Source organism: Chiloscyllium plagiosum, chromosome 10 (assembly GCF_004010195.1).
Source record: "Chiloscyllium plagiosum isolate BGI_BamShark_2017 chromosome 10, ASM401019v2, whole genome shotgun sequence".
Lineage (NCBI taxonomy): Eukaryota > Metazoa > Chordata > Chondrichthyes > Orectolobiformes > Hemiscylliidae > Chiloscyllium > Chiloscyllium plagiosum.
In genome coordinates, this window is record NC_057719.1 from 44,022,477 (window position 1) to 44,045,007 (window position 22,531).

The window sequence follows — 22,531 nt, forward strand, 5'->3', positions numbered from 1 at the left end:
ACCCCTAGTAATTGAGTCTCCCACTCTTGCTACCCACCCTGTCTATACCTCTCATGATTTTGTATGACATCTACAGCACTTCCCTCGTCATTCAACTTTGTCACTTTCTCAAAGAATTCTATTGAGTTGGTAAGACATGACCTTTCCTGCACAAAACCATGTTGCCTATACCTCTCATGATTTTGTAGACTTCAATCAGGTCCCCTCTCAACCTCCATCTTTCTAATAAAAATAATCTTAACCTATTCAACCGCTCTCCATAGTTAGTGCCCTCTATACCAGGCAATATCCTGGTGAACTTCCTTTGCAGCGTCTCCAAAGCATCCACATTCTTTTGGTAATGTGGCGACCAGAACTGTACGCAGTATTCCAAATGTGGCTAACTCGATACAACTGTAACAAAACCTGCTGACTCTTGTACTCAATATCCCATCTGATGAAGGAAAGCATGCCGTGTGCCTTCTTGACCACTCTATCAACCTGCATTGTCACCTTCAGGGAACAATGGATCTGAACACTCAGATCTCTCTGAATAAATTTTCCTCAGGACTTTTCTATTTACCATGTAGTTCACTCTTGAAGTGGATCTTCCAAAATACATCATCTTGCATTTGCCCGGATTGAACTCCATCTGCCATTTCTCTGCCCAACTCTCCAATCTAACTATATTCTGCTACATCCTCTGACAGTCCCTTTCACTATTTGCTACTCCACCAATCTTAGTGTCATCTACCAACTTGCTAATCAGACCACTTATACTTTCCTCCAAATCATTTATGTATATTATAAACAACAATGGTCCCAGCACAAATCCCTGTTGAACATGACTGGTCACAGTTGTCCATTTTGAGAAACTCAATTCCATACCTGCTGTCCAGCCAGTTCACTATCCATCTAGATAATACACTCATCAGCCTACCATGGGGAACCTTACCAAAAGAATGTGGATGCTTTGGAGACGCTGCAAAGGAAGTTCACCAGGATGTTGCCTGGTATGGAGGGCACTAACTATGGAGAGTGGTTGAGTAGATTAGGATTATTTTTATTAGAAAGATGGAGGTTGAGAGGGGACCTGATTGAGGTCTACAAAATCATGAGAGGTATATGACATCTACAGCACTTCCCTCATCATTCAACTTTGTCACTTCCTCAAAGAATTCTATTGAGTTGGTAAGACATGACCTTTCCTGCACAAAACCATGTTGCCTATCACTGATAAGCCCATTTTCTTCCAAATGTTATTAAATCCTACCCCTCAGTATCTTCTTCAGCAGTTTCCCTACCACTGACGTCAGGCTTATCGGTCTATAATTACCTGGATTATCCCTGCTACACTTTTTAAACAAGGGGGCAACTTTAGCAATTCTTCACTCCTCCGGGACCTCACCCGTGTGCAAAGAAATCTGTTAAGGCCCCGCCTATTTCCTCTCTCGCTTCCCTCAGTAACCTGGGATAGATCCCATTCAGACCTGGGGACTTGCCCACCTTAATGCCTTTTAGAATACCCAACACTGCCTCCCTCCTTATGCCAACTTGACCTAGAGTAATCAAACATCTATCTCTAACCTCAACATCCATCATGTCCCTCTCCTTGATGAATACTGATGCAAAATACTCATTAAGAATCTCATCCATTTTCTCTGATTCCATGCATAACTTTCCTCCTTTGTGCTTGAGTGGGCCAAACCTTTCTCTGGTTACCCTCTTGTTCCTTATATATGAATTAAAGGCTTTGGGACTTCTTTTAACCCTGTTTGTTAAAGATATTTCATGATCTCTTTTAGCTCTCTTCATTACTTGTTTCAGAATGGTCCTACTTTCCTGATATTCTTCCAAAGCCTCTTCTGTTATTCTTCTGTTTTCAGTTGCCTAGACCTTCCTTTTTCTTCTTAACTAGTCTCATAATTTCACCTGTCATCCTGGTTCCCTAACCTTGCTAATCGTCTATCCCTCATTTTCACAGGAACATATCTCACCTGAACTCTAATCAGCCTCTCTTTAAAAGCCTCCCACATATTGAATGTAGACTTCCCTTCAAACAGCAGCTCCCAATCAACATTCCCCAGCTCCTGCTGAATTTTGGTATAGTTGGTCTTCCCCCAAAATTAGCACTCTTGCCTTAGGACCACTCTTGTCTTTGTCCTTGAGTTTCCTAAAACATACAGAATTGTGATCGCTATTCCCAAAGTAATCCCCAACTGCAACTTCAACCACCTGGCCAGGCTCATTCCCAACACCAGATCCAGTAGGGCCCCTCCCGAGTTGGACTGTTTACATGCTGCTCTAGAAAACCCTCCTGGATGCTCTTTACAAATTCTGCTCCATCTAGACCTCTAACACTAAGTGAATCCCATTCAATGGTTGGAAAATTAAAATCTTCTACCACCACTACCCTGTTGCTCCTACATCTTTCTATAATCTCTCTACATATTTGTACCTCTATCTCATGCTCATTATTGGGAGGCCTGTAGTACAACCCCAAAAATGTTACCACACCCTTCCTATTTCTGAGCTCTGCTCATATTGCTTCACTGCTTGAGTCATCCACAGTGCCCTCCTTCAGCACAGCTGTGACATCCTCTGACCAGTAATGCTATTCCTCCACCCCTTTTACTTCCCTGTCTATCCCAACTGAAGCATTTATATAAAGAGACATTTAGTTGCCAATCATGCCCTTCCCTCAACCAAGTTTCAATCATAGCAATAACATCATACTTCCAGGTACTAATCCAATCCCTAAGTTCATCTCCCTTACCTACTACACTTCTCACATTGAAACAAATGCATCTCAGACTACCTGCCGCTTGTGTTCATTATCTGCTCCCTGCCTACTCTTCCCCTTAGTCACGCTGACTTCATTACCTAGTTCCTCACAGACTTTAGTTACTACCTCCTTTCTGTCCACAAATCTCCTCATTTGGTTCCCAACCCGCTGCCACATTAGTTTAAATCCTTCCCAAAAGCATTAGCAAAAGCACCCTCAAGGACATTGGTTCCAGTCTGGCCTAGATATAGACCATCCAATTTGTAATAGTCCCACTTTCCCCAGAACCAGTCCCAATGTCCTAAAAATCTGAACCCGTCCCTCATGCATCATCTCTCAAGCCACAAATTTAATCTGCCTATTCTTTCATTTCTACTCTGACTAGCACGTCACACTGGTAGCCATCCTGAGATTACTACCTGGGGTCCTACTTTTTAACTTGGCTTCTAACTCTTCCCATTTTGTACCTATATCATTGGTGTCGATATGCACCATGACAACTGGCTGTTCACCCTCCCCCTTCAGAATGTTCTGCAGCCAATCTGAGACATCCCTGATCCATGCACCTGGGAAGCAACATCCACTAATTCATGCGCCCATTTATTAATCCTCAATTATCTGTTAAACAACTGGAATTTTAAATGCTTACAGAGATTTAGCAGTTTGTACAATAAAAAAAGTACTAAACAAATGGAGGGCGGGGGGGCATTCGCTCGTGTTCTCCTGACTCTATTCCACTCATTAAAGTTTGATGGGAGATTCTGCACTATGCATTTCTTCTTTAGCCCAGATTGAAGTATCCCAGAGGAAATGTGCATTATTGTTAGGTTGGCAAAATCTTAATGGACAACAGCAATGTGACTGTCATTGCTGTCAACTGCACGATTCACAGCAATGCCCCAATATGTACATGGGGAGGCAGGAAGATATACCTAAAACCCAGAACAAGGAATTTGTTTATATCAACAGCACGATCTGAATAATTTTTTCATCTTTCATTTTACACCCAGCACTCACCTAGATTGGACACTGATTGGTTATAGAAGTGGGTTACTTGGCTCACCAACTTAATTCAGCATCTGCTGCCAGAAATATAATGAGCAATGAAAGGCAGATGAAAGAGGCCAGCCTGCTTTTTTACCAATGTTTAAAAGGGAGAAAGGGGTGGGGAGGGGTGAGTGTTGACTCCCATTTGGGCTTGGGTACAAAAGTGTTTCCTCTTTTGGGGAGGGGCAAAGATGCTCTGTGCATATCAGGGTCAACCGTTCCTTTGTGCCTCCCTATATCCTACAGCCCAATCTCCTGCATTCCCATGACTCCCTGTAGCCCCAGCATTGGCCACTACTAATTATAGCACCGCTAGGACTAGATGACTGCTGGCCAATCAGTTCTCAAGGATGAAACTTCTTTCCTTTAGAGTCTGAGCTTGTTGACGTTGCTCCTAGGGGGTTATTGTTGTGGGAAAACTATTTTTAAAGTCTGTCTTTTCTACTGGGGAGAGATTGGTCAAATATTACACCACTCCCTCATGTAAATCCATACTGTTATTTTGAGTTTCTGAGAGGCATGCAGGAATTCACAATTAATCCAAACTATACTCTTGCATCTTAATACAATCTATTCTCCACCAAAGGGCCACTGAACTCAAAATGTTAACTCTGCTTTCCTTCCATAGATACTGCCAAATCTACTTAGTTTCTTCATCAATTTCTGTTTTGTTTCTCACCCAAAGATGTCTGTTCTTTAATCAACAACGTGGAAACACAAGCTTGGCTGGGGTGAATGAGAAAATTTCAGCAAATGTTCATTAAATGTGTGTCATTTGTATTCCATAATGTCCAGATTTGAGCAGCACACAGCAATCTTTACTTCAGAGTTAACCAAAAATCCATTATTACTATCGTGAATAAAATTCACCATTTTATATGGCAAATTCCAAATGGACTTTGACTAATGAAGTCAAAGCTCACTTGTATCATCAGTTACCATTTATTACATAAAGTAATTTGTAAAATGAAACATCTATTGAATATATAAGAATAAACCCTGACTATTTAATTACAAGATGTGGTTCTTGTCCAGACCAGTCAACAGCATCTCTCTCCATTTGTACTGAGTTAGCTGATATCAGCAAAAGCAGACAGGGTTGCTATAAATGGGCTTCAGTACCACTGATCAGGGGACAGACAAACCAAGAGGCCTACCAACCTCTACCATCTAGGCCTAGACCTGAAGGTCTGGAATTTTCCCTGGATTGGGGAGAATGGCAATTCATTTAGTGGACATAATGGCTGCCTTCATGCCACTTCAGGCACTAAGTCCTAGGTGGGAAGGTTCACAGTCAATCATCCTGACCTGTTGTTGATTAAGGCCCTTAACAAGCACTTCAGAGCCTCAGCCCAAAATTTCCTGTTAACTTTGTTCCCAGTGGCCATCTTTCTGACTGCTACATGCTTGCCGGATGGGTGAGAGGAATGCATTGATTTGTCTCAATCTGGGGCAGTTGGAATTATAGATGGTGTGCAGATAGCTGCTGCTGAAAGCCTAACCCTGCTCTTGCCTCCTATCCCTCGCTTCTTGTGACCACAACTTCACGCCAAAATTACTTGCCTCCCTGCTGCACCTGGTCTGCAGAGAGCAGTCAAAACCTTCAATGTAGCTTCACCTTTCATAGGGATTGCTAGCCTCTGATTGTCCAGCAACCTCAGGCAGGGCAGGGCAGGTAGGAACTGACTGGCCAAGTATCTGCCAGGCTACCACTTTAGCGTTTCATTGGTACTTGATCTGGTTGGCTTTGTTAATGGTTGGAATAGGATTGTGGAGTCTCAATCTTAAAGACATTCACCCCCACCCCCCTCCCCAAACAAAGAGAAAATCTAGCTGAATACACTTAGGTATGAAAGGATAGTCAATGCTATGGGACAGTCTGACAGCATATGTCAGGTGGGAATTTCCCCACCTCCTTCAATAATTACTCTTTCATACTGAAATTGTTGATTCCTTGGTGGATAATGGATCCAATTAGTTCTGGGTAGCAGCAGCTCAGCATCTAATTCAAGGGGACATCACAACTGAACTGAATTATGTCCTCACAACATGTCATATGCTGACCTCACCCAGTGATTAGGGGTAAGATCCCTGGCCCAGGAGTACTCAGCCTAAATGGTACCCTACTTTCATCTCAGCTAACCACAGTTAATTCAACAACTATAAGTCAAACTCTGAAGCTCCTGGTCTGAACACCTCAGTTACTCACAAAACAAACTGACTAGACTATCAGAGAAGCTCAGTTTTTAAAAATACCAAAAGTATGCATTGCTTTAAAAAATGAACTAAACCTTAGTGTTCACAAGATATTTTAAGTCTGCAGTTCATCCCTACCTTCAGCTTCATATTCTTCACCTTCTGTGGAAGCTTTCCATTTCTAAAAATAAAAAATACTAAATCAAATAATTTGAAATGTAATTTATACTTATATTAATCACAAACAAAATTTTAAAATATGTGAACATAACAAGGCTCAGTGATAAAAATTAAAGGATAATATGACAAAGACTATATTTATCAAGGACATGAGAAAACTTTAAACCTCCAATCTTGCCATATTTTTGAAAAATAAATTGAATTTATCACGTATTTTTCATATCCTCAGAATATCCCAACGCAGTTTTATAGTCAATGAATTAACTGTTTGAAGTGTAGTTACTGTTGTAAGAAAGATGGCAGCTAATTTGTATACTGCGCATTTCTACAAACACTAATGAAAAAATATGTAAGAGATACTGGTTGACAGATAAATATTGATGTCAAGTGAAGACCCTGAACCTTCTACCAATCTTGCCAATGGATCTTTACAACCAAATAGGAGGGCAGACAAAGCCTTGGTTTAAAGTCTCATTAGAAGAATAATAGCTGTGATAGTGCAGCACTTCCTCAGTACAACAGTGAAGTGCCAGCCTTCATTATGTGCTGACTGGAGTGGGGCTTGAATTCCTGACCCTCTGATTCAGAGGTGACAGTGTTATGAATGAGCCTTGGCTGTTGCTTTAGCTGAAAAGAGAAGCATAACTTACAAGAACTCACTCCATTTTTAGACATTCATGGGTATAGCAATTTGTAGGGCATTTCCTGAAGTGCATGGGGTGGCACCCAGCGCACTCTTCCATTAGTGATTTTTGCAGAGATTTAACTGCCAAGTGTGCAAAAATAAAATTTTACCATCAAGCACACAGAGAAAATACTGGAGAAACTCATCAGGTCTGTCAGCATCTGTGGAGAGAGAAACAGAGTTAATGTTTCTTCAGTTCTGAAGAAGTCATATCAGATTCAAAACATGAACTCTGTTTCTTTCTCCACAGATGTTGTCAGACTTGCTGAGTTTCTCCAGCATTTTCTGTATTTGTTTCAGATTTCCAACATCCACAGTATTTTGCTTTTATTTAAATCTTTTTCATCAGATGATTGTAAATATCCATTTATTAGGAAGCTGTGGATGAGTTTGCAAAAGAGTTGTTTTTAAGAAGTAGGAAGTGAAAATTGGTGAAAGAGGAAATTGCCCAAGATTCACTCACTATACATAAAAAAATTCAACAATACGGATTGAGACTCTAACAAATAGTTGTGTGATGAAGGTAAACAATATTTGATGTATCTAAGTACAGTCAATTCTCTCTGGAGTCCAGATACCAATCTACTGATGTTGACACATAATTATTAGCTACATCATTTCAAGCTTGTTTTGATTTGATTTGATTCCAGATTTGAGAACAGTAATATGCACAATCTTAGCTAGAGCTCTAAATGCTGTTTCAATCAATCAATTTACCTTATGTCAACTAAATCCAATATATTAGGACTCAATGTATAAAAGTGATGATGGTACTTGTATAGACCCTCTCAAAGTCATGGTACTAAAACATTAAACATTTCTTTGATGAAGCGAGTGTTGAAGAACATATAACCTTCCCTTACTCCCTGAAAGTACTTACTAAATGGATTATGAATTGTCCCTTATAAATCAACTATTTGCACATTAATTGTATTCAAAATTGTAAGATTGGTTTTCATTTCAAGGTATTAAAAGACTTTTAAATGAATCTGGTTCGAAAATAAATTACCGAATAAATCAGCAACATGTAATTATGTGGGACCTGCATTAATCCCAGCACGGGCATGATTTAAATGCAGAATTTTATGAACTTACTTTTGGGATCACTGCATTTCAAAATCAAAGTATCAAAGCGTTTCTTATTGATGATGTTCTGAGGGTATGTCTGAAGGCAAAGAAGGGATGCTCACTGATTCTGATTGCAGAGTAGTGGCTTCTTGGCTGAGCCACTTCATTATGGCTGCTCCTGGTATTAAAACTACCTGATCAACTGGAATACATTCAGCTTTGATCAAAACATATACAAGTCATTGAATTAAATTGAATACGCCCTATATCTAGGTAGACAGTCTGACAAAATCAGTTTCATGAGCCAAAGGCCAGACAGTAATCCAGATAGATTGCATCCACCAGTACAATATTGAAGTCCATGAAATGTGGCTATAAATACAGAGGATCTGTAGATGGGCACCTAACTAATTGAAAATGGAGGCAACATTCAATCTGCATGGTTTCCATAGAAACAAGATTAAATATAGTGGCTTTAAAATTGCAGCAGCTGGTGGAATATTTCAATTACCCTGTTACTGAGCATTACTGGTGTCTCCAATGTTAAAGCTGTAAACCTAATTTGAGTGCTGTTCTTCAAGTGCATACACAGTATGCAATGGAAGTGAGTGTGAGATCATGATTTTTTGCTTCAGGAAAATAAAAAGAACATCATAATCCAATAAAAACAAACTAATTTAGTGAATAACATTTCTTTATTATTCAGTGCACTGGTTAGAAGATACATAGAACATAGAACATTACAGAGTAATACAGACCATTCGACCCTCAATGTAGCGCCAACCTGTGGAACCAATCTGAAGCCCATCTAACCTCCATTATTCCATTCTTGTCCAGATGCCTATCCAATGACCATTTAAATGCCATTAAAGCTGGCAAGTCTATTACTGTTGCAGGCAGTGCGTTCCATGCCCCTACTACTCTCTGAGTAAAGAAACTACCTCTGACATTTGACCTGTATCTATCACCCCTCAACTTAAAGCTATGTCCCATTGTGCTAGCCATTGCCCTTTCTATACTTCCTATACACAGGGTACAAATAAATCCCATTCCATCTCACCCCATCCCTTATTCTCATGCCACTTCATATATTCACTAAATTAGCCGACCTTCCATTATCTAATGTTAAATGAACTGTGGTCAGGAAAGGATCCTTTATCCCTTTATGGCCCCCACCTCAATGAGATCATGTACAACACAATGTTGACTTCTTCTATTGTTGCCTATGCCTTTGTGCCCATTTCTTTGGGCAGCAGCCTTCTCCTCACTCAACAAACTCTTTCACCTATTCTCAATACTCTTCCCCCACACCTGAACTCTTCCTCTGGCCACTTACCTGCTCTCAATTTTTTCATTGAGAACTATTAGCTTGATATCAGCTGCCTGGATTCCTCTTCTCCCCACACCCCAATGTCTATGTCTGGACTTGATGTAGTTTATTCTTTCAGGTCCAACTCTGACTCTGTTATTAAACATGCTAATGGGAATGGTGCTGGTGTTATCGATTATACCAACCTTCATCTCACAGAGGCTAAGTGCCAACTCTCAGATGCCTCTTTCTAGCTTTCCCTAGATCATGATTTCACTACTGAAAAACCAAACCATGTTTCCGGGACTATCACTGACCACATCTCTGCCACAGTTTCTCCACCACAGCTTCCCACTTCATGGACCCTAAGTTTGCATAGCTTGTTTTGACCTTCTTCCCAAAATTCACAGACAGGATTACCCTGGCAGACCATAATTTTAGCTATTTCTTCCAATCTTAACATTTTTTTCATCCCTTATTCAGTACCTTCCCAGCTTCATTTGTGTTTATTCTGACACCCTACGTCCATTCAACAATTTCCAGTTTCCTAGCACTAACTGCTTTCTCTTCACTACGGATGTCTAATTCCTCAACACCTTTCTACCCCAAGACCGTTGTAATGGGGTTCCCTTCTTCTCCCTTGAATGGAGGCAAGTGTAGACCCCACTACCACTACCCTCCTCTGTCTGGCTAAGCTTGTTCTTTCATTTTCTCCACAACAATTTCTCCTTGAACATGTTTCAATGTCTCCATGTTAAAGGCTATGGATAACTGCATGGATCCCAGCTATGCCTCTCTTTTTGTTGGGTAAGGGGAACATTCTTAGTTTCAGTCCTACTTAGGGTCCTCTTAAACAATTCTTTCTCCAACGTATTGATTAATATATCAGTTTCGCTATCAGTTCTTGTCTGGATCTGAAAAGAATCAACTTTGTTGTTAATTTCCATCCTTTCTCACCTTCACCTGGTCCTTCTTTGACTCTTTCCTTACCTCCCTTGATTTCTCTGTTATCTTTTCTGGGTATAGGTTTTCCACTGATATTTATTACAAAGGCATCATCTCCCACAGCTACTTATTCCTCACACACTGCTTCCTGTAAGGACTTATTTCCATTCTCCTTAATTCTTTATCATTATTGCATCTGTTCCAATGATGCAAGCTTCCACAGCAGTGGTTCTGACATGTCTTTGTTTTTTCTCAACCAAGGATATGTCCTCAGCCTTTAACTCATTTCCTGCACTTGTGCCCTTATCCTTTCCTCTGCCACCCAAGGCCAAAATAGGATTCCTCTGTCCTCACATTCTGTCCAATCTGCCTCCACATTCAAATGATCATCCTCTGCATTATCCATCAAATGCAGCATGTTATCATCAATAAACACATCTTCCTTTCCTTCTCCTATCAGCATCCTGTAGGGACCATTCCCTATAACAGTATGGACCACTCCTCCCACACCCACTACATCTCGTCTCCTACTACAGCACATTCTATGCAATTGCAGAATGTTTATCACAAACGCCTTCACCGCCTCTCTCCTCAATGACCAAGGCTGCAAACACACCTTCCAGGTGAGTCACTTGTACTTTCAAATCTAGTCTACTGTATTTGCTGCTCACAATATGGTCTCCTCTATATTGGGGAGACCAAAATAGACTGGGTTACTGCTTTTGAGAAAACCCCTACACAGTCTGTAAGAGTGTCCCTGAGTTAAAAACCTGGCCTCTCAGTTGTTTGCCACTTGATTACACTATCTTGCTCTCATGCTGACATTTCTGTCCGAGGCCTGCTGCAGTGCTCCAGAGAAGCACAATGTAAACTGGAGGAACAGAACCTCATTTTCTGTTCAGGCACTTTATAGCCTTCAGGACTCTACATTGAGTTCAACAACTTTACACCAAGAATCCTTCTCTGCATTTTGATATTCCCCCACCTCTTAGCGCCACTCTGCAGTATCTGTATCTTGCTTTTGATAGTTTTGCTTTCAACCAGATCTCATTTTTATTCTATTATTAGAACCTTATCTGTACCTATGCCTCACTTTCTCTACAAACATTACACTTCCTTTACCTTTTGTTCTATAGCAGCTTTGATCTGCAATCTATCCAACCTTCCATAACTTGATTCATTCATCTCTGCTACTTATCAATGGCATATGATTCATGAGATTTTCCTGTCTCTCCCTACAGTCAAACAGTCAGAGCATGGAAACAGATCCTTCAGTCCAACTCGTCCATGCCAACCAGACATCCCCATCTGACCTTTTCCCATTTGCCAGCATTTGGCCCATATCTCTCTCAACCATTCCTATTCATATGCCCATCTAGATGCCTTTTAGATGTCATAATTGTAACTGCTTCCACCAGTTCCTCTGGCAGCTTGTTCCATACACACCAACCTCTGTGTGAAAAAGTTATACTCAATGTTCTGACCAATAAAAAAAGCATGCCAATGCCTTCATTGCCCCCACTCTGTCTCCATGCAACTCCACTTTCAAGGAACCTGCATCTGTTTCTTTGTTTGACAACATTCCCCGGGGGCCCTACCATTAACTGTATAAGTCCTGCCCTGGTTTCCCTTAGCAAAACACAATATCTCACATTTATCTAAATTAAACTCCATCTGCCACTCCTCAGCCCATTGGCCCACTTGATCGACGTCCAGTCTAAAAAGCAATCCTCTATCACCACCCTCTGTATCCTACCTTCAAACCAATGTTGTATGTAATTGGCTAGCTCCCTGGATCCCATGTGATCTAACCTTACTAACTAGTCTACCATGAAAACCTTGTTGAACACTTTGCTGAAGTCCATAAAGACAATGTTTCTAGCTCTGTCTTCATCAATTCTCTTTGCCACTGCTTCAAAAAACTCAAATCAAGTTAGTGAGACATGAATTCTCACACACAAAACCATGTTGACTATCCCTCATCAGTCCTTTTGAAATACATATAAATCCTGTCTTTCAGAATTCCCTCCAATAACTTACTCACCAGTTCCAAAGAAGTGTCATATTGGACACGGAACACAAACTCTGTTTTTTATTCCACAGATGCTGTCAGATCTACCAAACTTATGTCTTTATTTCAGATCTCTAGCATTTATAAGAACATAAGAAATAGGGAATGGGAGAAGAGGTAGGTCATTTAGTTCATCGAGTCTGTTCCACCATTCAATAGGATCACGGTTGATCCAATAATCCTCAATTCAACTTCCTGCCTTTTCCCCATAACCCTTGATTCCCTTAACGATTAGAAATCTGTCTACCTCAGCTTTGGATGTACCGAACAACCCAGCCGAGACAACTTTCTACAGTAAAGAGCCAAGTATTCGTTATCCTCAGAGGGGAAAAAAACTTATTTCAGTGTTAAATGGGCAACTCATTACTTTGAGATTATGTCCTCTGGTCCTGGACTCTCCCACAATAGGAAACAACCTCTCCATATCTACTCTGTCAAGCCCACTAATAAGGTCACCTCACTCCTACAAATTCCAATGAGTGTAAACCTAACCCACTCAACCTCTCCTCAAAAGAAGATTCCTCCATATTCAGGATCAACCTAGTGAAACTTCTCTGGAATGTCTCTAATACCAGTATATCTTTCTTTAGATAGGGAGATCCAAAACTGTTTGTAATATTCCAGCTGTGGTCTGACTAGCCTCGAGCACATTTGTTCCCAACACGTCAAGTGAAGCCTGTCGAACTGGAACTGCTCCCTTATACTCAGTACTGGTGCCAGTGCTCCACAAACTGAAATGCCGTTCTTCCATGCCAATTTTTAAGTCATGCATTTAACTCCTTGATTTCATTTATCCTACACTAATTTGCCTCTGGCTCAGATAATAATTTTGAGATTATCACCTTGGTGGTTCTCCATTTTAGATTAGCTCCTAACTGTTCAAGATCTTTCAGCAGAATCTCCTTTCCAGTCCTATCAATGTCGCTAGTACCAATGTAGATGACAACAAATGAATTCCTCCCTTCTCACTTTAAGTTCTTCTACATCCCTGTGGAGATGTCCTTAACCAGACAAGCAACATATGTTTGTGATTCACTCACGGCTGCAGACAACAGAATCTATCCTCCCAATTATAATATACCCTACCAGCACTACATTCCTTTTTCCTTCCTACCCCCACTTTAATTGCTCCCTGTCATACCAAACAAGTAAGAATTGGCTGGGATAATATGTCATGCTTTGAATTAATCAAGGATCTAATTTGCTCAGCAAGATTATGGGACAAGAAACAATATAGTTTATTCTACATAAATGATCGTTAGACACACTTGTAGCGAATGATTTTATAATTAAGTGGATTACTAGACTAGGTACATTGGCCATGCTAAATTGTCCATAGTGTCCAGGGATGTGCAGACTAGATGGATTAGCCATGGGAAATGCAGGGTTTTGGGAACAGAGTAGAAGGTGGATCTGGATGGGTTGCTCTTCGGAGGGTGGGTGTGGACTCAATGGGCTAAATGGCCTGTTTCCACACTGAGGGATTCTATGATTTCTACTTCAAAGTGTGCTAAACTGAACCACACAGCGGGGACTGGAGTCACTGGCAACCTAGGCTAGGCAATGGTAATACATAAAAGTAACAGGACTCTTTCTCTTCAGTGAGGCAATTGGGACTTCATGTCAAATCAGCAGCCTTCAACCGGCGGGAGACAATTCTGGCACTGATATTAAGCAACTAGATTTATTGAATCAATTCCAGAGCTTGTCATGTTGGGATTTGGACTTATGACCTTGCATCCAGTATCATAACCATTACACTACCACAACATGGTTTACATTCATTTACATTAATTTACATTAAAATGCTTTTTGTGTGTGATCAATTTAATATGCCATTTGTCTCAAAGAATGAACAAGTGATTTCAGCTTTAATGTTAGCTTCACAGCGTTCATCTGTTTATTATCTTTTGCAAAGTTGACAACGTTGCATTTATTTAGTGCACAGGTCCTTGATATAGTTCAAATTCCATCTTTCTTTCCAAACATAATTTGTTTCCTTGGACAGAACTACCCTGCAGACAATTGCAGAGCGAGAGCACGCAAACAGTACCAAATCAGACAGTGAGAGACTCAGTGTAGCAGCATATTTAGGGAGAAATAGTGCAAATGAGGCAATCAGGCAGAATTTATACTTTTTTAACTTTGATTTTTATTTCAAAGGTGGAGTGGCTGCAGTAGGGAACACAATTGGAGAAATTATTGAAGAGCAAACCAGAGTGGTTATTTTGCACCTACTGTTTCCAGGTTTAAGAGGCACTTAGTTGGCATTTTACTTTCCTCCCTATGATTTTTTGCACCAAGTGCTAAAAGTGGAACAACGCAGTTTCCCAAGAGACAGAGAAAAAAAATCACACCAACTTTCAGCACTTTGTTTGACAGTAAATTAATCGTGGAAGTGTTATTTTTCTAAACAAGTCTGCTGGCAAATATTTTCCAAAAAATATAATTAAAAATTCACAAATTGCTGGAATTGGTTTACTAACACCATTTAAAAAGGTCTGTTCAATTAACAGCACGAGTACACAATAGCTGAACTAGAATCCTGTACTAGCCAAAATTTAAAACTTATCATTGCCATTCAGTATTACAATTACCGTTGGGTGTTTGGCAAGAAGCATCCAGGCATTTGTACTTTGACCTACTCACAACTAATTAATTATATAAAGGTGGATTTAAAAAAATTCACAAAGCTTGAAACAAAATGGTTCTAGCCTTCGAACATCAGCACAGAGCTCTTACTGGCAGGAGAACATTGTATTTTAATGTCATGTTGGGCAGTTTGTGCACGATCAAGAGAACAGCTTGATTTGATACAAGTCAGTGTTTATTGATGCCTGCGTGGAAGACAGAGCACTGCAAATACATTATTCAGATGGACACATGCACAGCTGAACCACAGAACAGATGGCACAGTTTAGTATTCTGGGCCATATCTTTTGGACTGAGAAAAGCACATGCTCCACTTGCTATTGTTTACTTGTCATAGCTCTTTCACCCTTTATAGATAAACCCACAAACCCTTTCCACTTCACCATCTGTTTCATAGAACCAGATTCTTAGTCATAAATTAAGGATACCCAAATAACTGTTACAAAAGTCCTGCCTTTGTCAGCATTTCATTAACATAACATTAAAAACGCAAAGATCAATGTATGCAGTATAATCACAATCATGTTCTGAAATAAGGAAAAAACTAAATATTTAAAACCCTTAACTATGGATTTAATTTTGAAAATACTTGTATGAATACAGATCTGCATTTTAAAATCTGTAATGGATTTAGAGTTACAGCATTAAAGCTCTATCTGAATTCCTTTGTAAGGGAAGATTATGTTGGCCACACAGTTTCACTGTTGCTTGTACTGACCACTATTGTTGCAAATTACAGTATCAATCTCAACTCAACCCATCTGAACATGGTAAATATCTTAGTACTTAGTTAATTAGATTTCATCCCAAAATATGACAAAGACTATTTTCAGATGCACAACACAAGAGCACTTTTCCACTTAATATAAATGTGAACAACAAACCACAGAATTATACCAAAAATATACGTGTTTAGAGAAATTTGTATTATTTTTAGAGTGAAACAGTTTCTATTGCATTGAAAATAACACCATTTTGTAATATGGTTGATAAAGAATGGAAGTTATGTATCTGGTATAGAAATGAATCCCTGCTTTCCCAAACCATCTTGAAATTGAATTAATGTGGCTATAAATGAATAATTTAAGATCCAATTTATGACATGTTTGAGGCACCCAAGATCTATGACTTCACAAGATATTTTAAAGAGCAGGATTTTATTCTTGCTATTAAGGATTGTGTTATTCAGGATGGCGTTAGACATAATTATTCATGGAACATGTTTGAATCACCATCTAAATATGCTGTACGTGTTAAAAATGGACAGGCACGATCTAGCAGACACCTAATAGAGATGCTGCTCACCTCTATCTCCAGCAAGAGCATGGTGCTGACAGGCATAGAAAAATAGAATTGATATTCAATCATGTGATTTTTATGAATTTGGCTGCAACAATGCGGTTTGATTTATTTCATCTTAAATGAAAACTAAATTGTATCAAGGTAGATATGCTACCCATTCAATCATTTTACAATTACCTTTGGACCCACTAAACCAACACCCAATCTTTTACCTTAAACTGTAAAAAGTTACATTTTTGTCCCCATATTAATGTGGTTTGTAACATGAAACACCACATCAGCTGACTTATGCATAACGCTCAGCCAAAGCAACGGAACACCAGAATATTAAAAAATAGAAACAATACTATCTATTGGTTTGGCCCTGGCAAGCCTGTGCTACAACTTAATACCGAACCCATATATTAGAGGTAAACCTTCCAAAAGCAAATATTTCCCCTTCTATTAATTATATTTAAAATTAGTAATGCAGCTTTTGGCTTTTAATGTAAAATACAAGACTATTCACCTTTGTGAAAAATCTCAAATTCACAATAATTTGGAATTGCTAAGAAGATTTGATGTAACAACTCATTTTTCTAAGCAATCACTCGCATAAGAGTATAGTCCTACTGGAGCTGTGAGGTCATCACAATGTGAAAATGTAGCTTTAACAATGAAATATCTTTCTACAATAGTTACTTTTAGGAAAGGTATAAAAGTCATATCCTAATTTTCTGGAAAGCTGCATCTGTAAAACGTCAAGTGCTCCTTTTCTCATTTACTTTTGTTCCAATGTTAGAAAGTAATAGATTATATACTTTGACAGTTCAATGAGGATTTTCATTTTTGCCACTTTGGTTAAAAGCATCCACTGGAGTACACAGGGCAGACATTTTTTCCTTTTACATTAAGAGAAAGAACATGGGATGGCTGTGTCACTGGTTTGTGAATCTCTCCACCCGATGTTTCACTCTGTGCTTCTCCCAGGTATAACTTTATGCCTGGGTGGAAAAGCTACAAATTAACACATTGAATGCTTTAAACCCTTGGGAAAAACAACTCAATCCTATCCCTATAAGTACCCGAATCTTTAGATACCAATTCAAAATAATTCTAATTGGTACCAATGGGACCTCTGCGTAGTTTGACTTTGTTTTCCAAGATATAAAAGGTTACTCATTAGTATTTGTAGGCCTCAAGTTAAGAATGAGGTTAGGCCTTTTAAAGAATCCATCATGGCCAGTCTTCTACAATTTTTCTGGAAAAGCAGAATTGGTAAATCCATGTTGGCACCATTCCAGATCAACAGGCCAGGTTTTCTTCACTTTCAGAAGATTTTAGTTTTAAATACCAGAACACTTTAAAACTCGAATCAATCAGTAAAATTGTCCAGCGGACAAGGCAGATCATGGACTGAAATTTGACTTGATAGGACATTTTATTTTAACAAGGTGACTTCTCACTGAAACTTAAGTATGGAATATTGCAGATTTAGCTTTAACAATAAAATTGAAGTTTAGTATGAAAATAAATGAAAATAAAATAGAAAAACCCAATAAACTCAGATGACACATGTTTAAAGATTTGAAACACAAGAATATAATCCCATTAATCCAAAAATAATTCCTTCACAGTACTCACACCAATGAGAATTCCCTTCACTATCAACCCTACAGGACTAATTTAACTGTGGTTTCAACTCCCAGACCAGCATCCCTTGCATCTATGCCATCTTCCAAAACCAACTGTGTACCTGCAAGAGTGCTGCCACCTGAAACTGCTTAGCTATGAAAGGAGTCAGAAAATAACTGTGCACTCTGCGTTTCACACTCAAACCACTCCACAAATGGATGAGGGGAAAACTGCTCCAGACCAATGGCACTCAGAGGAGTGTCACAGGCCAGGCACCTGCTGAGACCCCAGCAGGAAATAACACTTTTGTTTTGATGCTGAGTGACTTCATTCAAATGAACAAAGATGAGCAGCAGCAGCATCAGGCAGGTGGACACAGAGGAGGATTTGGCCACCATAGTGGAGAAGCTGGAGTGATGTACCAGCCCGCTGACACTTACGTGCTGGCAGACCCACAACTGTTTGTCTGCCTCCATGGATAAGTCGCTGGCCCAACACCGTCAAAGTCGGCTGGTCAGTCAACAATCCCTGATCTCACTGCCCTCAGTATTGAGCCTCAGGACTGATGGCATGGTAAGAGTAAGTCAGGGAGACTTGATCCTAGTCCAGGATCTCCTCTTCAAAAAGATGCAGGGCAGTACCACAAGGTACCCAGCCAGAGGAGCTGCACACAGTCCTCTCTATAGTCTTCATTCAGGACACTGTGGAGGTGGCTGGACCCCCTAACTCCACTCTGCCTGCACCCTCTATCTCCACTTTCCCTGCACCTTTTTGATTTTTGGAAGTTCCAGCCATAGAGGGTCAACATTCATAACACATCTCGACCATTCAGACACAACTACCAATCAAAGAGCGAACAGGCCCCAGCATGGAGCAGGCTCCTTCTACTGTATCTGCAGAGCAAGGGAGCTCAGTATATCACAACAGGAGAGGAAGAGAAAAGGTCTACTAAACACATGAGGACTGTAGTGATTGTAACCAGCTCAGCCAGGTGGACCTCATATAATGAGTTCCCTGATTGTACCAGGTTAACTGCCTCAGTCAGGGAGCCCTGGCTGACAGATGTAAACAGGAATGTCAGAAGCTCTGTTCACTTTGAGCTGGCTCTGAGGAAGCTAAACTAGTGACAATTACTATACACATATAAATAAAGTGTGACTTGGTGATGGGATACATGCTTCTGCTGAGTTATCTCAGAGGTGATGGTTAGAAAACTTGTGAACAATTTGATCAGCATATGACATGATGTAATAGCTTTTGTTTGGCATACAATGCCATCTGCATCTTTTGTTTCAATACTGTAATGTTATAAACTTAGTTTCATACAATGTTAGTTAAAGAGTTGTTATTTTCATAAACCCTTGTATTGCACTGTTCATGTGGTAGTCTCTGTTTCTATTCTGAATATGGGCTAAACACAGGCAAAATGGTACCAGTTCGGTTTAGAATACCTAGTTGGAGTGAAGAGTCTGTTTCTGTGCTGTATGACTCTATGAAGCATGACTCCTTGGCCATTAACAAAATTAATGGTTGGGGTGTACAATGAGCATCAAAACATTCTGTGGGAGCAAGGATAGCAGTGTGTGAGCATGGAATCAGCACACTTTGATACCTTAGGCAGTTTTTCCCTTAAGCATCACTGTTACTGTTTAGCTGGCAGCAGTGTAAATCTGAGGGAGCTTCCCAACAGTGACAGAGAGGAGTAACTGAGACAGCCAATGCTGCAGGATGGTCTGGCAGTAGGCATCCTACTTGTCTGTGTTGGCAAGATAATGTGCATTACAGGATAATTATGTTCCTTGAGAACTCCCAGTGAGTGGTTGTAGATGCATGTTCATCCCTCACAAGTTGGCTCACAGACCCCACTCACTGCATGTCCCTTCACAGCCATTCTCCCCAACATTGCATGCTAACCATGTACTTCACAATTGGAACAATGAGCGGCCCTCTGCCAGTGGCTTTCAGTCTCATCACTGAGATGCTCAACATCACTTTCTCCTTTCTAATTGCTCTTTTCTGTCAACACCGCAGAATTCACATTTCCTGGGTGATCACCCAAGCCATGTGCATGTCACTCCATCTTTGTACATGCAGCCCCCTCTTCTCTGGTCAGCCTCCCCCTTAACTTCTATGAATAGAGGAAATGGGACAACCAAGGTCTACCCCTTGAGTGACCTGATCTGCCAGCATCAGCCCTCACGTGCCCAGCTCTCTGGCTGGTGGACACAGATGCCTGCTACTATGACATCCCTTCCCATTCCCAATTGGCCCCTACAGAGACAAAGGACTGACCATGACCTGCTCCCCACAGAATGGAGGCACGGCCTACTTTGCAATGCCATCCTGCCTGGACACCTGATCACGGCTGAAGCCCAGGACTGGTGTGGGAGGCTGCTCAGTCCTAGCCATGCTGGACTCCCGATTGACAGGTATCCTCATGGATTTCATTGCGGACTACTCCATGAAAACTTTCAAACATGTCCACTGCTTGCTGCAGATGCCAAGTGTTTGGTGCGAATGCAGAGGCTACATGATACAAGTATTAGAGTGACATAAGGCTGAAGTAAAAATAGAATCCTTACAGTGTGGAAACAGGCCTTTCAGCCCAACAAATCCATACTGATCCCATTCCCAAACCCATTCCCCAGTACTTTACACTTACCCATGACTAATGCACCTAACTTAGACATCCCTGAATACTATGGGTAATTTAGCATGGCCAATTCACCTAACCTGCACATCTTTGAGCTGTGGGAGGAAATCAGAGTACCCAGAGAAAACTTCGCAGTCACGTGGAGAATGTACAAACTCCACACAGACAGTCGCCTGAGGCTGGAATTGAACGTGGGTCCCTGGCGCTATGAGGCTACCGTACTGAGCCAAGCTGCATGTCGTCTTGACAGACAACTTCACAATTCATAGCATGGTCACCTGCCTGGTTGTGTAACTGTGTCAATTACCAATAAAAAACATGGCAGGACAATACAATGGAGGCATGGTCAGGGCATGCCAAAATGGCACCAGGTAAATACTCAGTTAGCAAGGGTGGACAGTCTAGTCCATGTCATATGATGGGTTCCCTGTACCTAATGCAGCTGGTCACTGCTGTGTGTCAGTGCTCTCCGACACCCATCCAGTCTTGCAGTGCATGGTGCTAATGTATTAGTCAAAGCCATGATGGTGGCAAAGAATCCCTGAAAGTGCAGTGCCAATGTCCATAGAGGAAGGGTACATGTGGCTGTTGCTAGTGGATTGTGGCCTGGTCTGTGGGTAGGTGGAGGTCCTTTAGAGCAACCCATTAGTTGATCCCGTCAAGAACTCACTCTGATTTCCAAGGCAAGTTTTCCTGACTAGTTTATATGGTGAGCTTGGTAAGATTGCAGCACAAGGTAAGTTAGGCTGTTTAATATACAACATGAGCATCAACTGAGAACTTGCCACTGACAATCGAGAATCTAGTAATGCTTTATGTGGTGAGATTATCTTGACATTGAGATCAGCCCCGCTGGGCAACTTGCCTGATTCTATCATTTATCATTACCCATACTGCTCAGAGCCTGATGAGATCTTGCTTAATATAATTAAACTGAAATCCTAATTTCTGAAGATTTGATTTAAAGCTTGCAACCATATTGTTGCAAAGTGTGTATAGTATTAAAACTGAGCTACTGCATAGAAGTATAAAATTGTCTAAGCAAGTTTGAAATTGTCAGACAACTTTACAGACAGATGACATAGCCAGACTGCTGAGTAAAAAGTGTGAAACCATGACTAGCCAGGTAACTTTAGACAAGTCAGACATAATACATTAAATAGAGAATAATATGAAGCACAGCAGAATATGACAGTCTCATCATATGTCAACCACTGTTAAAAGTTCAACCTCAGCAGCTCTAAATTTAAAAATAAATTACTTAAAATCAAGAAGAATAAATTAAAACTGGATTTTTTTTAGACAGCACATTTCCAGCAATCCAAGCATATGACTTATACACCAGTGTGATTAATCAAACTAGCTGTATAAAAAACTGTTGAGAGGCATACACTTTCCCCCATTTTAGAAAAAGTAATTACATGTTCAATGACAGGGCATTTTGGTTTTCATTGATCAATACATCTTCAGCCCCTTTGTCCAGTAATGAATCAAATTATCTTTCAAAATATATAAACATACTTCTGCACACTGTAGTCACAGAACATGCTTTGCTACCATTAAGGAAGCTAGAATACCACCACCAAGAATCTCTGCTGCTTCCAGTACTGTGTTAATTACATACTGTGTAAACACTAAGGATTTGAAAGGTTTCCCTCTGAGTTACCTTGAATAATTCTGGACTGCGTGCGACATGACCGTAAGCTGAATGAATTCATCAACCATAAGTAATTTTATGTATGCTTGGCGCTCTCCTTTTTCAATTTGTGCCTACACACAATTTGTGGTTGAATAATCAGAGATTTGTTCCCATCTTTGTTTTTGCTCAGTGGCTTGCCTTTGATGGAAAGCAAACTCCAATTAGCTCACAGTTGCTTCCAATTGTTCAATAAGAAGTAGAAAGATGGCCAAGGAATCAAAGCAGCTTTATTTCTTCTGAGGCATTGAGTAAATATGCAGGTCTTCTCAAGCAGTGAATATCAATATTTCATTTAACAAATCTCCAGGGCTTCTGTGCAACGCGCAACTCATTTTGTTTGTGATAA

The 22,531-nt window shown here is 40.3% G+C and overlaps 1 protein-coding gene across 5 annotated transcripts in view; it reads right to left on the reverse strand.

The window, feature by feature from the left end:
- The window catches only part of nin (ninein (GSK3B interacting protein)), a 187,398-nt gene that overhangs the window by 67,243 nt on the left and 97,624 nt on the right, over window positions 1-22,531 (reverse strand). For all 5 annotated transcript variants that reach the window (XM_043697621.1, XM_043697620.1, XM_043697619.1 and 2 more), the window contains exon 5: window positions 6,146-6,188. In XM_043697621.1, coding sequence (XP_043553556.1) covers window positions 6,146-6,188 — 43 coding nt within the window. The remainder of the gene's footprint in view (window positions 1-6,145; window positions 6,189-22,531) is intronic.